This window comes from Bombyx mori, chromosome 3 (genome assembly GCF_030269925.1).
Source record: "Bombyx mori chromosome 3, ASM3026992v2".
Taxonomy (NCBI): Eukaryota; Metazoa; Arthropoda; class Insecta; order Lepidoptera; family Bombycidae; genus Bombyx; species Bombyx mori.
In genome coordinates, this window is record NC_085109.1 from 8,435,328 (window position 1) to 8,459,572 (window position 24,245).

Sequence of the window (24,245 nt, forward strand, 5' to 3'; positions counted from 1 at the left end):
ACCACAAGCCCAGACCATAGTCCATAGGCCCACACGGATAGAAGCTCTACTGAGGTCTTTGAGCATTGTACTGAGATCCTCCAAGGTTTCAGCTATAATCACAATATCTTCGGCAAACCGAAGGTGAGTTATGTACTTGCCGTTGATGTTGATGTTTAGTCCTTTCCATTTCACAGCTGAGAACATCCTACCATGCAGCGGCAAATAGTTTTGGAGAAATAACATCTCCCTGCCTCACGCGCCGCTGCAGAAGGATGGGTTCCGAAGCCCGGTCCTGTAATCGGACTAAAATAGAGTAGCTTTTTCAAACAATCACTTAATATCAATATTTTAATCAAAAATATTAAATTGCGCAAAATTTAACAGTAAAACCACATCCATGCTTCGCATAGAACACATAGTCACCTTGCATAGCTAGTAGAGAAGCAATAATGCGTTCCAGTTTTTATGAATATAACACAATATATATAAATTCAGACCATAATTAGTATCAGATTATTTAAAATCTCTACAAATTTAAGAAAAAATTGAGGCATCCAATACGAAAAAATGGTGGCGGGAATGTGAATTGTGAAATTATTTTATTTCCTGGCTTCTTCGATTCTTTGAACTCTCGGTCCATAAATTTTTAATATTTTACTGAAGGGATAGTTTGTTTCACCTCATTCCAGCATTTTTCGTTCTATTTCATCGATTTCATTCCATATCTACGCTCAAATCTACATTTCCTAAAAATTATGTTATCTGTTACAGGCGTATTGTTTCTATACGGTCTTTTTGGCGGGAACGCGAGGAGTGAAGTACGTGATTTGTTTTATTTTGTCTATTTAGTGTTTCTTCAGGTTTAAATGTGTAATAACGGTGGTTTAAATTGCTTAGTATCCATGAAGTGCACAAATGTGGGAAAATCAAACAAAGCTACTGAACGTAACTTCTCGGGATCCTCCAAAATGTTTTTTTTTTAACGGCTGCCCCACTCTTCAAACCGAAATGCATTACTGCTTCACGGCAGAAATAGGCAGTATGGTGGTACCTACCCGTGCGGACTCACAAGAGCCGGTAATTAGGCAAATTATAATTTTGCGGGTTTGATTTTTACTACACGATGTTATTCCTGCACCGTGGAAGTCAATCAAAGTCCACTGAAAAAATCTCAGTAAATGACCACTATTTTACTGAGATTACATTTCATACCATATCATCTCATCTCACCTCATTTCTTTCATTTCATCTCATTTGATCTCATTTCATTTCACTTTATATTATCATTTTTCATAAAAATAAGAATTTATATAATATAAATTAAAGTAAGACTTGACCTAAAGGCTTAGTTACCAGGTCATAAAACCCTTTTAAAAATAATTACATGTGAAGTTTGTGAAGTTCACAAAATCGTGGATTTCATGAAAAAAGTTTACATTTTTTAGGAACAAATTAAAACGAAAACTTTTTTTTAAGCATGATGCATAAGAAACAAAACATCCTACGCTAGACATACATATTACACATAAAATATACGTTAAATTTACATGATAAAGCAAAATTAAGTGATCTTTTATTTTTGTCGAAAATATATTCTAAGTTTTATTATTTTTTAGTTTCTGTATGGATATATTAGAAAATCAGGTAATATGTCTAATCACGACGCTCTTTTTGAAGCTGAACGATTAAAAGGTTGGTTTTAAAAAAAAGGCTTAGTGAAAATCTACTAATATATTATTATGCTCAACATTACGTTGTATCAGCCTTACGTTCCTACCTAACAACTCTTCTTCCTTATTTTTATTTAATTAACAATAGTAAACTATTATACTTATCGAACCTATAGTTAACAATTTTTATTTAACAGAAGAAGAATTAGCACGAGAATTGGAACATAGTGACTCCATTGAGGATGATTCTCATGACATTTCTATGGAAATTGAAGAGAAACTACTTAAGGAGGAACCGGAGTGTGAGTTAATTGTTTATTTCATAGTCACTCAGATCTAACTGTGTAATTTTGTGTTGTCTTTACATACAAAATACATTTTGAAACACATTTAGTAGTAGTAGCTATTAGTTAGTAGTATTTATTAGTAAGTTCAAAGAAGTCTAGAATGATTGGTTTTTATAGTATTTTATAGTCTGCCTATTAGTTCGGCAATTTCTGTCTGTAAGTGTAATGGCTACTTTAACACATACAATGTACAACACTACATAGGAACTATCAAGTGCACCAATAGCATTTGTTCCAGGAAAAAAAACAAACAAATGTTAATCTTTAAAAATTACAATATTATTTTTTAAATGTATCAAGTTATAAGTTTATATTTTAAATAATAAACTTAATAAATGCATTTATAATAAAATGATTTGGAATCATGAGAAGATGTATTAGCCAATTACAGGGTGTTGATTTTTTTATTGGCTAAATAGTTATTGGTTTAGTAGTTTTTATAAGGACACTTAAGGCGTATAAAATCAAAGGCGGCTAAACTTAATGTAGTAAAATGGATTAACTATGGCCCCATCTTGTTTAGTTAGTTGGACACCCTTTAATATTTTCATGTTATATGCAGCTAAATCTCTAGCAAATTTAGTTCAAAAATTTTAATTTTACTCTGTACTCAAATATAAATGAAGTTTTATCATCTAAAATTCAGATTATTAGTAATATTTTCATCCTTTATAATAATCTTTTAAATATCTGCTTTAAATTAAAGAATATCGTAGCTACCCGAAGTTATTTCAGCTTCTCAAACCGACTCCCGGTTTGAGAAGCTGAAATAACTTTGTTGCTAACACTGGCCCTAGCAAGAGCAGTACTTCAATGGATCAGGAGGATCCGTAATGACGTGTTTAGGGCCGATTTTTGTATTTTACCAGAATATTTAGCAGACTTGGATTTAGCTGCCTTTGATTTTATAGGCCTCACTTTTCCACGTAATTGGTTTGTGAAACAGGCATTTTTAGGGGCAGGCAGTCTCTAACTTATTGCATCGGTAGATAGTCTCTTGGCATTCTGCCAGCAATAGATAATCCATAGTACTTCATCCATTTCATGCCTATGTTTACACATTTTCCGCACCCTACAGCTAATCAAGAAAAATCTAGATTTATACTCTACCATGTTTCAGTATAAAGAGGTGACAAACAATTTTGCAAGGTTCCTGCCTAACATGTGTTAAGGAAAATGTAAAAATATTATTCTTAACTAGTAAAGTAACTAGATTACAAAAAAAAATACACTGTATAATTTGATGATGTGAGTCGTCTATTATCAAAGGTGGCAATCTGTGCATTTGGACAAAAAAAAATTATTGATATGTCAATACAGATTGATTTGAATATAATCGTCTTCTTCAAAGAATACGGTTCAAAACCTGCATTAAATGAAGGTTAATAGTTAACCTGTTAATTATCTAAGATGTCGTTCCGAAGAGTTTTGTGACTGCCAATGGAATACAAAGTCAATAATTCGTTTTTCTGATTTATCAATCATTGTTCAAAAGTCAGATTGCCGGCTTTGATAATAGTCGACTCATGTATAAGATAATAATATGTTTGTTCACAGATACAACTTTGGTTAACTATGGTGAAAGCGATCAGAATACAAATATTGAAACTGAGGTGATAGATACATATGCAGAAATTTCTCAAAATGTTGAAACTGTTCACAAAGCTGATGAACTTGGAAATATTTATACAGACAATTCTGAATACTTGAACCAAACAGATGTTCTCACTGATGTAACTGACCATTATGAGTCATATGGAAATGACTATCAGTTTGAAAATTCTTACAACCAGTTTCAGTCCGATGGTGAAAAATATGACAGAGGAGTTGGTGATGCAGAATCTTCAGTAGTACCAGCAACCACTGACTTTCATCACACTGAAAGTTCCCATATTTATGAGTTTCAAACTGCTGAGGATCTTATTAACGAAAGGGAGAGAGAAAAAAAGAGTAAGAAAGAGCTGGAAGAAGAAGAAAGGGAGAAAATGCAGTATGTATATATCATTTTCTATTAGTAACTTTGCTCCAAGTGGGGTCCTAATGTGTTTTCTTATACTGAGTAATGCAACCTACCTCGCAATTAGCAATTCTTCTGGCGAAAACTAATGTTTCTAGTAAATATCTGCTTAACAAATGACAATTAATTGTATATATTTCCAAAATAGTTAATTTTAGGGTGAATTTGGGCTAAAGTTATTACTACTCTGCTTATCTCTGAAGCAGTTTCATATTTCAGATTGATGGGTAGGACAGCTGTCAGCCCTTAAATTGAAACAGTAATAAAATTTAAGATGGCTTCACCTTGCACCCTCTTGAAAAAAAATAGTAGATTCTGTAAAATCATATTGATCGACTGTTAACAAAAAATAAAGTCAACACATTCATGGTTGACCAAAGTTATCATTGTGTGTATAGTATATTATTATGTATTAAAATTTATTGATATCAAAGAAAACACAAAGTACTGCAGAGTGCAGCATCAAAATCATTACTTTATTACAGGGTTTTGGTGTCAAATTTCACTGAAGAACAATTGAATAGATATGAGATGTATAGAAGAGCAGCCTTTCCAAAAGCTGCTGTAAAGAGACTTATGCAAACAATCACCGGTTGTTCTGTTGGACAGAATGTTGTTATTGCTATGTCTGGTATTGCCAAGGTCTTTATTGGTGAAGTTGTTGAAGAAGGTAACAATCAAATATAAATATTCCAAATTTTAACTTGAGGCACTTAATTTAAATTTATTACAAATATACCCCAAATAAATAGGCAATGCATGCGCTGTGCCTCTGGCATTTTTGTTCCCTACCTATTCACTGGTAACCTAAGAGGCTATTCCAGCTACGCCCGGCCGGGTAGGTGAGCTCCCGGGCTCCACCTGAGAGAATTTGCTAACGCTACCCCCACCAAGAGCAGTGCTTCGCAGAATCTACCACTAGATCGGAATCGCGACCCACTGAGAACCCCCGGCGAGAAACTCAGTGGGTTGTCTATGGGTTAGTTCGCTCGCCGAACTCTTCGTCGTAATTGACTAGTTTGACGAGGACGGTGACCAGTGTTTGAAAGGCCTAAAAGCATCGAGAGTGAATTTGGGGAATCCGGCATGTTTCGGGCGACGGTGACTTTGCCTGGCCCCGTCGCGGTCGGATAAGTAATTAGCGGCGGCCACGACAAGTGGGTTTTCGTGTCACGCTGCTTTGTCGAAGTAGCGCTCTGACGCTTCATTAAGACCTACATTCCTCACATACCACGGTGCTCCGACGGATTTCCTGCAGAAATGGGATTGAATGACCTGAAGAGTGTAAATGTGTGTGCTCGTATGATGAGCACGAGACTCTGGCACGCCTATGTTATACAGTTTGTAAATTAAACCGTGCCAGACTTTGTCGAACGCCTGGCTCCGTGGGGACGGGTCTGTGTCTATTTAGCATTGTTAATGTTCATGAGCCACAGTAACATTCCATTACGTGGGCCGTATGTTCGTGCTGCTTAAAAATAAACTATTTCTACAAGAGACAATAAAAAAAAGATTAACAAATTATTTAAATTTTCAGCCTTGGAAGTTTTAGAGAAATCTGGTGAGTCAGGTCCCTTACAGCCAAAACATCTACGCGAAGCTCTGAGGCGTTTGAGGGTGAGAGGTGCTATTCCCTCAAGAAAAGTTCACAGGAGTTTCTTCAAGACCTAGATTTTGTTTTCAACTCATCAGTAGTACATAATTTTAAAGTGTAAATATTAATATTTATGTGATATTTTCGAGCTAAAATTGAATTAAAATAAAACTTGTTTATAAATACATGGTTACATATTTTGTTCAACCTGTTTTTTCCAACTCCTAAAACCGTCACTAGAGAGCGCTGTAATACGCAAATCCGTTGTCATGATACCCTTGTCATAAGTGACACTGTATCCGTAGATTATTGATTTTTTATTGAATATACAAGTTTTTCTAATCCAAGTTTATTTTCATAATCATCCCTCGGAAAGTCGAACATGGTCCTTCGAGCCGGATAAGAAAACAACTAATGATAAACAACAATTTTAAGTGCAAAGAATGTTACAAACCGTAATTAACACAAAACTATTTCGTTGCTAAGTACTAGTGAATGTGAAGAATGGGCCCGGACAGTTATATTAAAAAACCGATATTCAAAATAAGATATTTAAGGCAAAGATTAATTTCAAAAAGTCACCTGCGTCTAGAATAACAAGGGAATATATCGAAACGAGATTGCAATTATTGGAACAACACTGGTTAGTTTGAAGAAAATCACCAGAATGTTATATTGGGATGCGAAAGTAACGATTATAGCTATTAAACAAAAGGTTCAATAACAAACGTTACATCGCGAACTGCATTCTGGCCAGGCTGGTTGGGCAAAAGGGCTTTATCTTCAGAGTCATCCAACGGTGTCAAACAAATATTCGATACGACAAATGATTGCTTGCACGCTTTATCTAATCTTGGTATACCTGTATCGACATGGGACATCCTGATTATATATCTCATCACAATAAAATTGGATAATGAATCCCGGAAACAATGGGAACAAAAACTAAGCAAACAGGCTGATCGATTGCCTACACTAAGCGAGTTCCAATCATTCCTGGAATCAAGATATCGAGCACTCGAATACAAAAAAAATGCTTTTTCTGTATTTCCTATTCTTAAATAATTAGTGGTTTCAGATCGGATATTAATGTTTAACATAATATTTATATATTTACTTGAATTTACACTGTGTCAATTATTATGAACAAAGATATCTACTACTTACGATTAGGTGGATCATATACTCTGAGAATTGTAGTAAAATAATTTAAATGTCAGCAAATGTACTTTTGGCATTATCATTAATGTGCTCAAATTGTTTTTGACCTTAAAACTTAAGAAAATAGTTTTGCAATTATTAATTAATACAGTTAAGTTTAACACATCTTCCTGGGACTAATTCTAACGCTGGCAGCGCTGCTTTAACGGCTGAAGGCCTCAAACGACGGAAATATGAAAATCTCTCTAAAGATTTCATTTTTTGTTCCGTTTGGGGTCGAAACTTTGGGCCCCCGGGGCCCATCTGCTAAAAGCTTTTTTAAGGACCGTAAAAAAAAACTTTTTGAGGCCTCGGGAGACCAGAAGGCCGGTACGTATTTTGCACAAAGAATTAGCATTGCTATCCAGCGTGGAAATGCTGCCAGCCTTCTGGGAACTCTGCCAACCAGCGGTGAGCTAACGCAGATTTTCTATTTATAAGTTATAGTTTAGTTTTGATTATAGTCACATGTTCCTAATAAACCGTACAAAACCTATTCAATACACACTAATGTTTTAAGGTTGTACAAAAATGCAGGTTGAAAGTTGGTTGGTAAAACTGAAGGCATTTATAAAATGTTAGTTCTGCTAACATATTTATTTACACCATAGAAGACGCAAAGCTAAACACGTATGATATTTATACTCTCCTAACAAATAATATGTAATACACAATGATGTTATAGTAAAAAGAGGTAGATACGTTATATTAGTACTAATACGAAGTCAAGCTTGTCCGCGGCGTATGTACCTATATATATTTATAAACACACTAAGCTATACGATATTATGCGGACGAATTAAACCGACAAAAGTTGATGATAATATCATATTATTATAGCCGCGTGAGCAGAGTTAACTTGACAAGGTTGTAATATTATGTGAAAAAGATAGCACGCTAACTAGCAAGACCGTAAACAAGACGGATATATATTACGCAGTGTCGTTGCGATGTCACGACTTACTTCATAGATTAACAAATAAAATGTCACAGAACGAACATATAATTGTTTGATGCCTACGGTTTAGTAAGCAGAATTGATATATTTAAAATGAACTCCTGACTATTCTTTTAAGAAATAAAACAGCAAAGGACATATAATTTTATTTTTTTATTTTCATTTAGTTCATTATTATTTGGCCGCCAATCCTCTTCATGTCTTTGTCTATGTACAATATTTATCCATTGGTTACACCTTAATTCATTTGCCGGAAACCTTTAAAAATAAAATCAAATTTGTTAATTCATTTCTCGGTTGTTGTGAGCTAATGTGTAGGCAATATCATGGAAATGTCCTTTCTGTTACATTACTCTTTTTAATCTTGACAGACATCTCTCTTACACTTGGTGACCGGAGTATATGCCGTCGCACTCGAGCCTTTTTTAATAAATTTAAGCTAATATTTTGGATTTCTTAAACAATTTAAAAGCAAATCAATTTAAAATTAATACTTACGCATGACATGTCATCCCTAGACTTTTGGGAGGCTTACTTGTATAGTTTCTACAGTGTCGCATAACACAGGACGTCATTTTAAAGAAATTTCGCGGAACAAAAAACACAGTCAACGTTACCAATGCTTTCACGAGACTAAGCTTGAGTGCGCTAATTAGCTCAGTTTTACGGCGCCACTTTACGAACTCAAGTAACTTATCTACCTCTTTTTACTATAACATCATTGGTAATACATATATCAGTCACCAACAACGTCAATGAAAACATTAAACTTTATATTCGAAGTCGTCGTGGCCTAAAAGATAAGACGTCCGGTGCATTCGTATCTAGCGATGCACCGGTGTTCGAATCCCGCCGGCGCGGCGGGTCCCAATTTTATCCAATGTACCAAATACGTACGTACTTAACCAATGTTCACGATTGACTTCCACGGTGAAGGAATAACATCGTGTACCTTATAAAAATCAAACTCGCAAAAATTATAATTTGCGTAATTACTAGTGGTAGGACCTCTTGTGATAATTATACCACCATAATCCTCTGTGAGTCCACACGGGTACCACCACCCTGCCTATTTCTGCCGTGGAGCAGTAATGCGTTTCGGTTTGAAGGGTGAGGCATAGCGACTATACTGAGACTTTAGAACTTATATCTCAAGGTGGTGGATGTAAAACAGTAAAATATAAATTTTATATGAGACTCATTTCACTGGCTCCGTCATAGTCCCAAGATCCCAGGGCCCCCAGACGTCACGTATTTTCTGACGAACGAAATGTGGCCGATTGCGTAGTGTTAGTATGTACTAAGAACGCATGCCTACCTGCTACCTTGCTTAGACGGCCAATTTTCAGGTATCAGGTAATCAAGGTACATAAAATCATGACCTACTTCACGTATTTTCTGAAAGCTGATTTTTACGTATATTTTAGGCAATGTTGTAACAAATAAGTGGCCAATACTCCCAGACACTTTCCGTCGGCCGAATTGCTTTGTAGACGCTTTAAAGAGCCAATCATCCCCTAAATTCAATTTAATAAGTACTTGAGGGTAAGAGCGCGTGGGCATTATCCACGCGCATGAGACTGAGTGAGACATGTATTAGGATATAGATATGTGTCGTTCGCGAACGAACGAATCAAATGACCCGGGTCTTAAAATCCGCGCGAACGATAGGGTCACTTCAAAAAATATGAGTCGTTCACTAGATCGACTCGTTTAACAAAACCTACGAATCAGAAGAAAAGAACCATACGGCAGTCGGGTCATTTCGAGTTGCCACCGTCTCGGTTAGTCGTTCATTGTCGCATAATGACGCATAACGCATTTGAATTGTTTTGATCTCACGTAAACAATCGAACTATAACAGTTCCTTTAAACTGTTATTCAATACAAAACTTTATCCAGCCAGTGACCTGATAATATTAATTATGTTATAAATTGATATGATAAACGGTAATCCAAACGTTCGACTGAACGGGTCGTACGAACCGGATGATTTTGTCAACAGGTCAGTATTGATCTGAATCTCTAAATTTGAACGAACGACACATATCTATTAGGATATATCATAGACCTATATAGTAGGGACACGACATATTGTTCTATACGTACAATTGCTTATATAAATAGCACCCATTTTGAAGGCACATACATAAACATATATCTATCTCGTTCTTACTCAGCACTTTAACTCGCAGGAAAACAATATAACAGTATTTCAGTGCGTACATAAAATGAAACATGAATATACGTAAATATCTCCGTCTCCGTCTAATGAGGCCGAAAATCCGCCATGTTTAGCGCGCCAAATGTCATTGTCACGTCAGTTCGGCCGTCTGTTTTGGGTTGTACATTATTAAATTTATTGACTTTGATATCGATTTAATATGATTGATTATATAAAATTTCATAATTTATCATGCTTAAAACATACAAAAATAATAATTAAAACGTATTTTATAGGATCTCAAGAAAGTCGATGCCCTAAAACTATTATCTATATGTATTTAAATTCATTATGGAGCCCTCATCCGAAAAATCCATTTTTCGGTCGGAATCTATTGATCATGACACTAATCATAAATACCACTTTAAAATATGTCATCAAAACATATTTAGACATTCTGTTTAGATATTTTGGGAAAAAGGCTACCGACAAAATCTCTTCGGAACTATTTAAATAAAATAGTTTTATTCCGCAGTGAGTAAAACACTATTGTAAATTTGTTAAAAATTTAATAATTAAGTGATTTTAGAGAGGAAGTCACAAGGAATGACGTTTGTAATTAATGAATAAATGTTCTGTAGGTGTTTTTTTTTCACGCGGTCCCTTGATAAGTTTAAAATTTGAATCACTCTCAAGCGAAAGTGATTCAAATGGTGCGGCGCACCTTCCTTGGGGTGCGCTGCGGTAGTATGTTACGGGACTTTAGAGTCAGCAAACAATTAAAATAGATTGTTATAGTCTAAGAAAAACACGTACTCAAAATACGATAACATTTAGCATGCTAGAAATGGGCTGATGGCTTTGAACTACGCCATATCTTTATGTTTTGCGACAAACGACAACTTTATAAAATCAGTGTAGCAACTTTTAAAAATCATCATATCGTTTACTTGGCAAATTCGAAGGACGAACTTGTCTTAGATTTCACCCATCTAAATCATATCATATTTGCACATAACAATATACCTACTTACTTCCCATTAAAGTATAAATTCTACAAATAAATAATACTCAACAATATTTAAAATAAAATGAGCCAAGAACGTTTATCGATAAAACCTGATAACATTGAAATCTTTTGTACAGCACTAAAGCCGCCATGTTTTGTGGCCAGATGACGTCACAGTGGCACGAAATGTTGGTTGACGTTTCATTTCCATAGATTTCCTACTTCATTGGGATATATTGACTTCTCTGTCTCTGTCTTTTTGAAGTGAAACTTCTTTATCGGCGTTGGAAAAAAATTTACCGTCACATTTTTCGGTTACGCGTCACATTTTTCCGTTACGCGCCATCTTTTTTGTATTCATGTCTATGATAATAAAATCCTTTTGTTTAAACTTTATCTAATTTAACTTTTTTGTATTCATGTCTATGATAATAAAATCCTTTTGTTTAAACTTTATCTAATTTAACTTTATTTAACCAATTTCTAGAAAGTTGCATGTAGATCATTTTTCGAAAAATAAGGCCATAAAGAAGTTTCACTTCTTACGTGTGTACACTAGTACACGCACACATTTTTTTTTTTTTTTTTTTATTGCTTAGATGGGTGGACGAGCTCACAGCCCACCTGGTGCTAAGTGGTTACTGGAGCCCATAGACATCCACAACGCAAATGCGTCACACACCTTGAGATACAAGTTCTAAGGTCTCGAGTATAGTTACAACGGCTGCCCCCGCCCTTCAAACCGAAACGCATTGAACTGTATCTCTCTCAATTAAAAATTAGATAATTAGGTAAATAATTTGTAAAAAAATATAATTTGATTAATTATTTACCTGATTATCTAATTTTTAACTGATTTTCTTTAATATTAATAATTATTTGATATGAGTCAACTGTAAGAGAGAGATACATACTATATGGTACATACTAACACTACGCAATCGACCACATTTCGTTCGTCAGAAAATACGTGACGTCTGGGGGCCCTTGGGATCTTACTTTATCATGTTTCTGCATTAATTACCTACAATGGGACCCAGACACTTTCAAACACAGTTCTTTTTTTTAATTTTCTCCAAGGCCAGTTCTGTCCATATTTATTCCTTTCGGTAAAAAATCCTGCTACACGTGGCATCTAGAGACCGTTCTGGTAGATGACCCTACCGCAGCAATAAACAACATTAATGGAAAATAAAAAAAACTGTCGCTTTTATCAGTTTGATATGGCGTGAACCGCAATGTAACTTGAAGATAGCTGAAAATGCGCTGTGCTAATGCTTGTAATGTTAGAAACAGAGTTCTTAGAGGTTATTTTTCTAATGTTAGGAATCTCTGTTCTACCTCCTGTCTGGGTTTTCTAAAACGGTTCCAATATCCCATGAATATTTAATGAATTAACAATTGTGCCACTCTGGAAATCCATTTCTTTTTTCATTTTCTATTTCTAAAGTATTTCCTATTTTTTTATTGCTAGCTATGATCAAATTTATCAATATAATGTAGAATATATTTATGTAGTATGTCAATATATGTATTGAAAAACCAATTAATGCATTACTAGTAGAACAAAAACATTTATCTTGTAAATAAAAATCGTCGAATCTTATTACAATGTTAATTTATTACATGATAAAACTGTTATTTTATTTTTTAAAAAAATATACAACAGTAATTAAGGATTATTTCATTTGAAAACTTCGAAAAAATAATCAGTCTTGTTAAAATGGCCAACTACACAGTAGGTAAGTAGAAGAAATATTGAAATTATTGTGAAGCAAATAAAATAAATCAACTTTGCAAATACAATGCCGGAATAAAACGTAAATTGTAAATAAAATTCAATTAAAAACTCAAAAATTGGCACAACCGCATCAAAATAAAACACAATTCACTATTTTCGAAATTCTCACTTATCACAGATTCCTAAGTTACACACGTACTATAGTATTATGTAGCCAGATCGATATCATAGGAAATAAAGCAAAACAAGTATACACAATAAATATTAGCTACTCGAGAAGGCACAAACATTTAAAATTTTTGGTAACAATATAAAAATTATTAAACTAGTGTAATTAATATTAGGCGTTACTTAATTTCAAGTAATTTAAGAATACACAAAATTTTCGTTATTGCATTTTAACAAATAAGTCTGGGGCCTTTAAAGTGTTAATCTGTTATTAATGTTTAAAAACATTTTAACATTAAATGCATTCATTTTAAATGCACTAAGTCCAAATTGGCAATGAGTAGAACGTTTGATAGGATGGAGCACCTCGCTACATTGATGGCATTAGTTTTTCTATACCACAGCTGCTCATTAGAAAGTTTTTGGAAAATTTTAGCTTCATTAAAAATATTTAACTTCTTTTATAAACATATCAGTGTACTTAGTGCGAGTTTTTTAACGTTCTCGATAGCGTAAAAGTTAGCTCATATTTGTATGGAACGGGATCGTTTGCGTACGTTTGCCGCTAGAGGCGCTGTTCCAATTGCATACAAAATTGGCTTAACTTTTACGCTGTCGAGAACGTTAAAAAACTCGCACTAAGCTCACATATGAAAGCTACCGTACTGTGACGAAACACAAAATATTGACACTAGGATATTTGTGTCACGTTTCTTTTTTTTTTTAAACGGCCAGTCTTTTCACGCCACATTCGATGCAAAACTTGGCAGTTTCGACGGGGAACTTGCTGCCGCATTCATGGCAGAACCGCGAAAGGCGCGGCGCCAGTGCGGGCGAGTCCCGCCGCGCCTGGTGGAGCGAGGCCTCCGAGCTGCTGGAGCTCAGCTGACCCTGGGGTTTCCACGTCGGGCTTCGACCGGACGTGTTCGAATTACGTGAGCAAACACGTTTTTCTAGAAGGAAAAAATTCAAAGGCTATTCTTGCTGTTTCGACTCGCCGTTGGTCATTGTTAGGTGGTAAAGTGGATTATCGATTTTTTTTAATGCATAGTGAAATTGATTGTGATTGATTGAGTTTAACGGATTGTCAAATTGTTTTTTTTTTTTCTACAGTAGCTTAATCGACTTTTGAATTTAAAACCTCGATCTCCGTAAGGAGAACCGTCTCATATGGGAGGAAGCTTGAAGCTTACGACAAATTAAATTACATTACTTACCATTCAATTTATGAGCATCAGTTTCTTTATAAATACGACTATCGGGCGTCGTATCTTCGAGTTCAGTAGAACGTTCCATTGCAAGAAACTCTTCGCTAGATATCGATCGGGCATCTTCCTTGTGGCTCCCTCCCGAGTCAGAACCGGCCGGAATTTGCTCTAGCGACACGAGACCGTTGGTGTCTTTCGTGCAAATAGATAATTTCGATGGCGATATTCTGTTAAGGCTGGAAATTATGTTCAGTTAGTTGTTTATTTGTGCAACCATCAAATTTTAACAGAAGCTACTGAGTTAATTAATAATTTTAATCGTCTGGGCCGACATGAATTAAAAATCTATTATCAGAAAATCTAAATCAAGATTTCAAATGTTTTATTGCGTAAATTCATTACGAATGGACAACTTCATTAGAAATAACGTTATTATGGGCTAAATAAACGAGCTATTTATATTACTCTGGTTTACTTGATTACCCACCTACTTAAGACATCTTGAGTTGTGATCGCTTTTTATATTATTGTTTAATATTATATGCTTCTCTGACTAGGCTAACAATTTTAGTAGAAAAAGTTAATGTTTTGTCTAAACATAAAAAAGAGAGTAATAGACATAAAAATTACCTGACTAACCTGCTATATGCCGAGTCGTTGCTGGTCTTCCCATTTGAAGAGTAATTACCATTGGTCACTACATCCATCTTTTTGGTTTTACGTTCGAACTTATTACGATGATCCCTTTTTTCGATTTTTTGATTCAAATGTGGGCTGGGCTTAACTTCTTTAGCGAATTGCTTGGGTTTTTCATTCTTTTCGAATTCATAAAATTTATCGAAGTCCTTAAGAGACTGCATCAGATCTTGTTCGAGTTGATCAGTCTTGATTCGACTTTTCGTAGCATCTAATTTACCAGTTTTCTTTTGTATGGAATCCAGGAGGGAAGTGGAACGTTTCACAGAGGATGGGAAAAGGTTTTCGCTCATCATATTGCTACTGCTAAAATTAAGAGACATAGATTTGTTAACCGGTATCATACCGTTCGAGAGTTTTGGAGAAGAATCATTACTATTAAATTCTGAAGTTTTGTTACTATTTGAATATTCAGACTGTTTAACTACTCTCGTAGTGGAACTACAAGTGCGTTTGTTTTCTATTTTGTGTCTATGAATTTCCTCATCAAAAGAACTTATAAATTCTTCGAGATCAAATTCTTCACATAAGGAATCGTCGTCCCTAATTGAAGTTTTAGACGCTATACTATGTTCTAATGAAGACATTAATTTCTCATACTGTGAACTCAGATCGTCAATTATAGGAGCAACTTTTGTATCATAACTATTATTATTTGTCTCTCCTTTTTCAATTTTATTATCGGACTTCGCGATACCATTAAGCTTATTATTATTAAGGACATTATTACTAAAAGATTCAAATTTAGCTGGTAGGTTTTCAGTTGTCAATAAGGAATCCATACTACAAACTAAATCTGGATTATCGAGAATTGTATTAACGTTAATTGGTAAATTATCATTTTCATTTATGAGTCTTGGATCAATATAATTACTGTCCGTCATAGATGAATTATCGTCCGTTAGTATTGCGTCGAGATTAACAAGTTCTTTTTTATCGTCATTTTTATTTATTCTATCAAGTTTAAGTGGTTGTTTTAAAGTGGACCTCTGAAAACTATGGTACATCGAAGTTGCAATTTTTGGCATTTTATCTTTGCATTTCGGTGTACTGTAACTAGAAGCTGTATAACTGGAAAATGACCTATTTAAGTTACTATTGCGATTGAATGTAATTTTATCAGGCACATTAATGTTTTCTTTGCTTGATTTAGTAAATGTAGTGTTTAATTTTGGATTAGACTTTTTCTCATTTCTTGTTATCCTAAAAGAATTGCACCTACCACTAAAATTATTGTTATGATTGTGGTTTTCATTATTTGTGCTCCCGAAAGATTTCATTCTTTGCAGAGTTGGGGTCTTTTGGTATGTTTTATTTAGTGTATCTTTGATCATTTTTGAATTATCAGAGCGAAGGTAGATAGGAGGGGATTTTTCCTTAGTGCTACATAGTGCTGGAAGAGTTCTGCTTAAGGCTTTCGTAGAGTGTTGAGTTTTTTTAGGAATATTGGACTCCGATGACATGAGTTCTTTCATTTGCCTAGCGGCTGATTCGAATGGATCATAGCCATCGTCAAGCCTGTAAAAAAATATCAAAACTACATCATATTACAACATTAATAAACACAATATTATGACCGAGAACTTCACCCTCTTTAAGAGTATAAAATCTCGCCAAGTATTGTCATTAGTTTTCAACACAGCAACATGCTGTTATCGCAGAAACTTCAACTCTTGACATCTTAGATGGCAACTATAGACGTGACGTGATAAATTATACCACCATTGAAGTTGTTTATAAGCTATCGTGCCGATATGACATCCAAGTGTTTTAAATACATATTTGCGTTAAATTATACATTTTTTCATACCTTACGTTTAATGAAAATAATTGTTTAAAAAAGGCTATTACAAAGTAAATAAATAAAAATATACCGAAATTAAAAAAAAAAACTACAAAAACACTAGCACATATTTGGGTGGTGGTTCATTGTCTTACTCTTCTTGATATCGGGCGCGAAGGATAACGAACCTACTACTAAATAGCCTAATAGCTCTAAACTGTTAGTTTGCGTGTGATAACGCCCCGCCAGCACTTGCGTGAGTAGTGCTCGTTGTATCACTCGTTTTTATTTGGTTTATCAGAGAATCCGTTGTTGCCAGCATCAGTTATTGGCATAGGTACTCTAAAACATGTTTTTTTGAAAACAACCTATTTTTCCTATTGACCTATCTTTATTAGTAACACAACGCCGAAATTGTCCTTAACCAATAAAAGCATATAACAAGCCCAATGTCTATTTAAATGAAAATTATTTAATGACGAAGATTATGCTAAATGTGACCATTCAATTCTCTACCTTCTAACCTCTTATTTTCTATTCTAGGCAATTTTAGTGGAGGAGCCTCTGAAGAAACGGACTGGCCATCGCTGTTATCGTCATTGTTTTTTTTGATAATGAATGTTTGATATTCTTTATTGCTTCGTGTTTGATCTGCAAACATTTTGTTCTTATTCGAATGAGCGCATATTTTCTGCATTCTCTTCTTGTTGCCAGAGATTCTTGTAGTTTTGTTGTTCTGCGTTATATCTGGCAGAGAGAGCTTCGGTTTTTTTTTTTCTCGATGTTCTTTATCTTTAGTTGATTGACGACTCGCGTTATTTAGTTCGTAAACAATAATGTGTTCCATGTCACATACTTTCTTTTCCGCTTCCTGTTTTAGTTGTAGGTCTTTATTTATAACGTTTTGGATGTTATCACCGGCCCCATCTAGTAGCATTTTAAAATTTTTTTTCAATTCATCGAAGGTTTCTGAAAATTCGTGACGATCTTCCGAAATTGGGTTTTCAAGGTTCTCGGTAGAATTGTTAAGAGCTTCTATGGAATTCGTTTGCGGAGTTGAAAGATCATAAATTTGGTTTTCTATTTCAACGTTTGAAGTTTGCGTTGCCAGCATTTTGTCAGTGATATTCATAAATTCTTCTAAATCGGCAGGATTTTCAGTAAATTTTGTGTAAGTTTCGCCGCTGCCGTGGCGTCTTTCAAGATTACCGTCTTCTTCATCCTCATCGCTTAGATCGAGAGTATAGTTTTCTTCAATGTTATCAACACATAAATTATAATTTACCTTTTCGTCACCATCTTTGCATACTTCGTTTTCATATTTCTCATCGATAACCGATACATTGTCGTTATTACTACTATCTAAAATTATGTTATCGTTATTCAAAGGTTCCATAGGTTCTAAATTTACTATAGAATCAGTGCTGTCATGAAAACTTTTATCTTCTGTCGAATTGGCTATATTATGAATGGCAGCTGGTAGCTCTTTTGACGCTTTCTTTGTTTTAATCTTATGCATCATTACAGGGTTTTCATATAGCATTTCCACTTGCACATCGGAAACAACACTATTGTTACAACTTTTCTTCGGAAGGAATTTACTTTGAGTATTGTAATTTTTGGATTCATCTGGGGCATCGTGTATCACACATGGAACACATAAAAGCTCGGTATTTATTCCAACTGATTGTTGTTTTTTACTATTCGAACTAGGCAGTGGAGTTTCTTCAAGGCTATCCAGACTCATGCTACTTTCTTTCATAGATTGTCTTTTTTTCTTTTCATTAACATTCAGCTTCTTCTTATTTTCGTCAATCTTTTTCTTTTCTTTGTTTGACATCTTAATAGATGTTTTGTTGACCGGAGTAGTTTGTTTAGTGTTATTTGGATTCAAAGAATCTATAATATTTTCTTCATCTTTGTCTTTTACATTTTTATTGTCTAATTTAGAGAGCTCTGTCTTATTTTCTTTTTTCACAGTCACATGTTTAGGTTTAGGAATTAAGCTTTTGTCAGGTTTTTCGTTAATGGCTTTTACGTTATTCTGCTGTTTTTGAGTCCTTTCGTTGTATCTATTGCCGATTTCTTCAAGTTTTTGCAACTGTTGTTGACGTTTTGTTGTCAATTTGCTTCTTAATTTATTTTGTACAGGATGTTTTTCACATACTGTTTCTTTATTCGAAGTTATAGGAGAAGGGCTAGGATCTTGTTCGTTTCTACGGAAGGGGAAAGGGAGGATCTTAGTGCTGTGATGTATGTTTACAAATAAGGAGATAGGAATGATAAAAATGAATGATATGATTCAGTTTAATTTTCCGAAAACACCTTCCTTTCCCCTTATTTGCTAATAAATAAGTTACTAGTAAATCCAGGCTACGTTTCGCTACTGCTAATTATGTAAAATACTTCAATTTGTTCAATCATCTCGCCCTATAGCTCGCATTTTAGATTACTTTACGAAACACCTTGTCTAAACTATAAACAACAGTAAAAGTTAAAACTAAATCTATCAAACGATGCACAGACATACAAATCAGGAACAAACAAACAAACCTATAGTCTTATTCAATAGATGCTGCAGACAATATCATTAACAGAACATTACTTAAACAATATTGACCTATTAACTATTGACACGTTGACTGAGTTATACGACTTAAAAGCCCCACATGCGACTATTCCTGATGCCGCAGACAAAACTTGCTTGGTGCGTAAGGCGGCAAGTGCATATTCCTATAAGTATGGGTATATTCGAAAACATTTTTGAGGCCTATCAGGTATTATTATACGGTAAACAAGTCCAATCTTGCCTCGAAAAGACCTCATACGCTCTGGCTAAAAATACCTCATACAGTCTTGTAGTCAACGTGTTAACTACCACTAATGAGAAAATAGGGTTTCTTTTTAATTCATTAAGAATTTGTGGTTGAAGTTTTTAACAGGATATAATATTGACCCGCTGTTTTTATCTCCAATTCGTTCCGGAATTCTTACAGTTTTTGATGGAACCAGTTAACCTTTAATGTAATACTCAACATTTATATAACATCGATATTGAAGTAGAAAATAAATTAAATTAATCTACATAATTCCAACGAATTACAGCTACACAGATACCATAGATTCGCAAAGTCCGCATATCACATTGAAATAGACTTTACAAAATATTTTTTTTTTTAGAATATTAAAATAAAAAAAGACTACATACATAATCAAAAGTATCAATTACAATGTTCTTGTTTAACGAAGCCTACTTTTTTCTGTGTGCAAAGAAACGTAAATGTTAAGATTTTTTTTTTAGAATATCATAACTACGATAAAATATTCTAATGTCACCGAGAAACGCCTTAGACGTCATAAACTGAATTTAAAAAGCGGAAAATTGCACCACATGCTTTGTTGTTTTTTATAGTATAATGCACAACAATAACTACTATAATAAAAGGGTGCGCGTGAAAGAAGTGAAACTTCTTTTGCGGTGTGTAGCATTGTGGTTTTCTTCATTTTTCATCCTTCAACCTAATTTCTCTTATAAATAGGAAATGCTTTGTCTTTTCCCTCTCTCCAGGGTCAAGTGGTACACGAGATATTTTGTCTATTTTCTCACTCTCGCTCTTCCTAAAGTGTATCTTTTCTCTCTAGCCGTAACGAATCTGTCGCGAATTAAATTTTACTGTCAACGTGCCTAAAGAAGTTTCACTTCAATAATTTTTACTGATAGTCGCGAAAACCGAAGAAACTACAAAACACACACATACACGCACAGGTGACGTATCAATCTATAACTACTGAACCATGCATCCCATTGACTTGAAACTTGGTATCCATGTAGAAAATACATGTACTTAATGGATAGGCTAATATTTATATTAGTGTTGGACTCCCTAATAATAATGACAATAAAAAATAATGTTAATTTTAAATACCCAGCGCAGCGGGCGAGTACGGCTATTCACTACATAGTATAAAACAAGGTCGCTTTCCCTGTCCCTATATCCCTATGTATGCTTAAATCTTTAAAACTACGCAACGGATTTTGATGCGAGTTTTTTTAAATAGATAGAGTGATTGAAGAGGAAGGTTTATATCGACGCTTGAAAGGCAAACGTGACTAAGCGACAATGCGTGAACTTTACAGTAGACTAATTTAAAGTTGAAATACCTGAAAAAAAATCTATTTTAACGAATCTAGCTGTAGGATTGAAATGATTTTAATAGACCTAGAAATATATACTTTTTTCGCATCGAATATGGTTATTGCCAATCATTTATGTATAAAGCAGTTATTGTCGCTTAGTCACGTTTGCCTTTCAAGCGTCGATATATATAATAACATCCATTAAATAGTGGAGAAATCAATAATAAATTACAGTTTCGGAAGCGAAGCGAGGGCGGGTCGCTATAGTAGAATTATTTTGTCCGTGCAGTTTGGGTCATAAAACATAGCCCGACTAGGGCGGTGAGCATGTTACGCGGGCGCAACGCCATTATCGATAAAAACAAATGAGTCATCGAAGGCAGGTTACATGGCGGCGGGGTTGTATACGAAGGGTGGTGAGACATTGTTATGTTGTGAGTCATTTGTACTTACCTGCAAACTATAGTACATTATATCGAAGAGAAATGTGTTTTTATGCATTCGTTCTCTGAATTTCTTTAGTGACACAATGGCTACTCCTTTGTTTTGTAACAAAACGGCAGAATTTATTCAAAATAATATTTGCACGTGTTGTTATCAACAATGTGTTAAAATTTTTCACTGAAATAAGAATAAATCCCGAAAAGTTACATAGTGTTAATTTCTGCCGTTCTCGTTAACTTGCTGCGGGCGATATGTGGTGTAAGTGTTCGATTAGTGATTTTTTCTTTCAGTTTTATCACTGACCCACAAAATGACAAAACTAAATACACTATCGATAACGCTTATCGACAACAATAATGCGCATCACTATGCCCGTCCATAAGGCTCGTGAGTGGAAGGGAGAGCGAAATACTCGCTTCACCGCTCCGATTATGTATGACCCAAACTGCACGGACAAAATAATTCTACTATAGTTTATTATAAGAGCAACACAATGAACATAAAGAAGTATATAGTGGAGCCGTACCTGGAGCTAGTGATGTCGCGGGCGAGTCTCGCCTGCCGCGCCCTTACGCCGGCGTCGCCCGACGAGCTGGTCCGCGAGCCGCGCGACGTCCTGATCACCGGCACGTGAGGCGCCGCGTCTTCGTGGCAATCGTTGCTGGACGCCGACTCTGAAATTAATTGATACACATACATGTTGCGTAGCTCCCACTTCGATAAAGCGGCACGACACGAGAACCCTCTCATCGTGGCCGCCGGTAACTACATTCCCGATCCTGCGGACAGAATGGAAAGCAGTCGAAGTCGCCCAAAACACGTCATCTCGGATCCTCCCGATCCACTAACTCTCAGACACAGCCCACTGAGTTTCTCGCCGGATCTTCTCAGTGGGTTGCGTTTCCGATCCGGTGGTAGATTCTTCGAAGCACGGCTCTTGCTAGGGTTCGTGTTAGCAACGTCGTCAGGTTTGAGCCCCGTGAGCTCACCTACTAGCCACGGTTACACTGAAATAGCCTCTCAAGGCTATCAGATTAGGTAGGAAAAAAAAAAAAAAAGCGTAGCAATATCAGAACGAGGCACCACTGAAACATCATTAGTAATTTTAGATATTAGTATAGTAATTAATGCACTGGCTAATTTCTTGTTGTCCTAATTTTTACTAATGACAGCATTACTTTTCTTACCACATTCCAATCAAATCATCTTTTTTACAACTGAAAATAACATATTATATCAGTGTTGTCAGTTTAAATTTAGTATACCTACTACAAAGTAATTACAATAAATTAGGATCAAATGCGGTACACAGCGGCTTGGCCGTACCTCTGGCATTAAACTCGTCACATACTCGTCTAATTACAAGGGGATTAAAAAAAGAACTACCACTGCCTATCTTAGGACATGAGGTCATTCGTAACGAGTGTTCTATCCGGTAAAGAGTAAGATGATGATATCAATTCGTGCGAGTTCCAAATCTGCCCTGCCATCGTCACACAGGACTTAAGTACATGTTCTTTAAACCAATATTGAGGAGAGGAAATGGTGTCTGCATATCACCATCAAGCAGTCAAGCATCTCCGGTTAAATGGCGAGGATGCAATAGTGTTGCAAGTCTCAAAATATCGTTAAAACGATTTAAATCTATACTTGTAGCTTAGAATGTGTATATTACCAGAGGCTCTTGATCTAGCAGCACCATAGTCGCCGCAGTCACGCGGAGGCGGCGGAGAGACTCCTCGAGACGAATCTACAGACGTTGAACGACTGTTCGACGATTTGTCACGTGACTGAGACGTTCTGAAAAACGAATTATAATTTGTAACTTATATTGTTAATTATAGTTCCTTACGTACTAGAGGTCGGAGCCAAAAAAAGATAGGAGTTACCAAGTGTCCGAGCATCTGCACACGAGATTGAGCCACGCACTTCACTGTGCCGCTAACCGACATAAGTAGTTATAAATCACAAAAAAAAGTTCACAGGCGGGTGCATCAAGGAGGACGTAACAGAATCTACATATTAATACGTGAAGCAAAAACTTTGTATTCCTTTTTACGAAAATTGCGCGGATGGAGGAGTATGAAATTTCCCACGCTTATAGAGAATATAGAGAAGGAATGCAGAATGTTATTATTTTTAAATTATGCATAAAAAATACATTAAATCAATAAATAAAAATATCATACACACTACCATGTATTTGACACACTCACGCGTGCATACTATTTGTTTATGGTCAAATATTTCTTATTGCATATAGTCTGTGGTCAAATTGAGAATAGATTAAATATTGTTTGTCTTTTTTAATATTTGTCTAAAGTGTATGTAGTCTTGGCGAAATCTGTGATCATAGAAGTATAATAGAGTACAAACCTATAATTTCAATTAATTTTAGTCGACTTTCGACTACCGGGAGACAATTAGTTATATTTTCGAGTTAAAGAGGTTATACTCACTTTCTACCTCGAGCCAGGGGTGCTTTGTACTGTGTTCGCGCGTTCAGTCTCTGCTTGGCGTCGGCGATGTGCGGCGGCGGGTGTGCGGGCGCGGCCGGCAAGATCTTGGCCTTGTCCGCGCACCACTCCACGTGCCTCTCGAAAGCACGAACGCCGAACGCTCGGCCGCAGTGCGGACACTTCTGCAGTTCTGCCATTGGCTGAAAACGAAAATCTAAACTATTTATGTATATTCGAAGTCGTCGCTGCCTAAAGGATAAGACGTCCGGTGCATTGGTATCGAGCGATACACCGGTGTTCGAATCCCGCCGGCGTGTACATACCAATTTTTGTAATGAAATACGTACTTATGAAACGTTCACGATTGACTTCCACGGTGAAGGAATAACATTATGTAATAAAAAGAAAACCCGCAAAATTATAATTTGCATAATTACTGATGGTAGGACTTCTTGTGAGTCCGCACGGGTAGGTACCACCACCTTGCCTATTTCTGCCGTGAAGCAGTAATGCGTTTCGGTATGAAGGGTGGGGCAGCCGCTGTAACTATACTTGAGACCTTAGAACTTATATCTCAAGGTGGGTGGCGCATTTACGTTGTGGATGTCTATGGGCTCCAGTAACCACTTAACACCAGGTAGGCCGTGAGCTCGTCCACCCATTTAAA

The 24,245-nt window shown here is 35.6% G+C and overlaps 2 protein-coding genes and 1 long non-coding RNA gene across 22 annotated transcripts in view; 1 reads left to right on the forward strand and 2 right to left on the reverse strand.

Annotated features, from left to right (window-relative positions):
* The first annotated feature begins 1,139 nt into the window (after window positions 1-1,139).
* On the forward strand, window positions 1,140-5,810 carry LOC101735666 (transcription initiation factor TFIID subunit 11). The gene is made up of 5 exons (XM_004931707.5): window positions 1,140-1,674; window positions 1,850-1,954; window positions 3,557-3,989; window positions 4,502-4,686; window positions 5,554-5,810. Exons 1-5 carry the CDS (start codon window positions 1,632-1,634, stop codon window positions 5,685-5,687), a joined length of 900 nt encoding a protein of 299 aa, XP_004931764.2. The 5' UTR covers window positions 1,140-1,631; the 3' UTR covers window positions 5,688-5,810.
* A 2,096-nt stretch (window positions 5,811-7,906) lies between these two features.
* LOC101735570 (uncharacterized) lies at window positions 7,907-8,857 on the reverse strand. The gene is made up of 2 exons (XR_210013.5): window positions 8,267-8,857; window positions 7,907-8,026 (listed from the first exon to the last, which is right to left on the reverse strand). It is a non-coding gene; the product is annotated as an uncharacterized LOC101735570 (long non-coding RNA).
* Window positions 8,858-12,542: 3,685 nt separating this feature from the next.
* Window positions 12,543-24,245, reverse strand: part of LOC101735348 (MAP7 domain-containing protein 1) — a 45,886-nt gene continuing 34,183 nt past the window's right edge. For 7 of the 20 annotated variants that reach the window (XM_021351648.3, XM_062676056.1, XM_062676051.1 and 4 more), the window contains 7 exons: window positions 23,579-23,778; window positions 22,795-22,919; window positions 21,646-21,793; window positions 17,062-18,753; window positions 14,689-15,060; window positions 14,068-14,294; window positions 12,543-13,803 (listed from right to left, as the gene is read on the reverse strand). In XM_021351648.3, the coding sequence (XP_021207323.2) occupies window positions 13,574-13,803; window positions 14,068-14,294; window positions 14,689-15,060; window positions 17,062-18,753; window positions 21,646-21,793; window positions 22,795-22,919; window positions 23,579-23,778 (2,994 nt within the window). In that variant the 3' untranslated portion in view covers window positions 12,543-13,573. Of the gene's footprint in view, window positions 13,804-14,067; window positions 14,295-14,688; window positions 16,273-17,061; window positions 18,754-21,645; window positions 21,794-22,794; window positions 22,920-23,578; window positions 23,779-24,245 lie in introns of all 20 variants that reach the window. The other 13 variants (XM_062676063.1, XM_062676075.1, XM_062676072.1 and 10 more) reach the window with 4 other exon arrangements.

Excerpts from the sequence above, each read along its gene's own strand:
- LOC101735666 (XM_004931707.5), top strand. The coding sequence starts at position 1,632 with ATGTCTAATCACGACGCTCTTTTTGAAGCTGAACGATTAAAAG. Across the intron at positions 1,675-1,849 it reads TGAAGCTGAACGATTAAAAG|AAGAAGAATTAGCACGAGAA; the intron begins GTTGGTTTTAAA and ends TTTATTTAACAG. Across the intron at positions 1,955-3,556 it reads ACTTAAGGAGGAACCGGAGT|ATACAACTTTGGTTAACTAT; the intron begins GTGAGTTAATTG and ends GTTTGTTCACAG.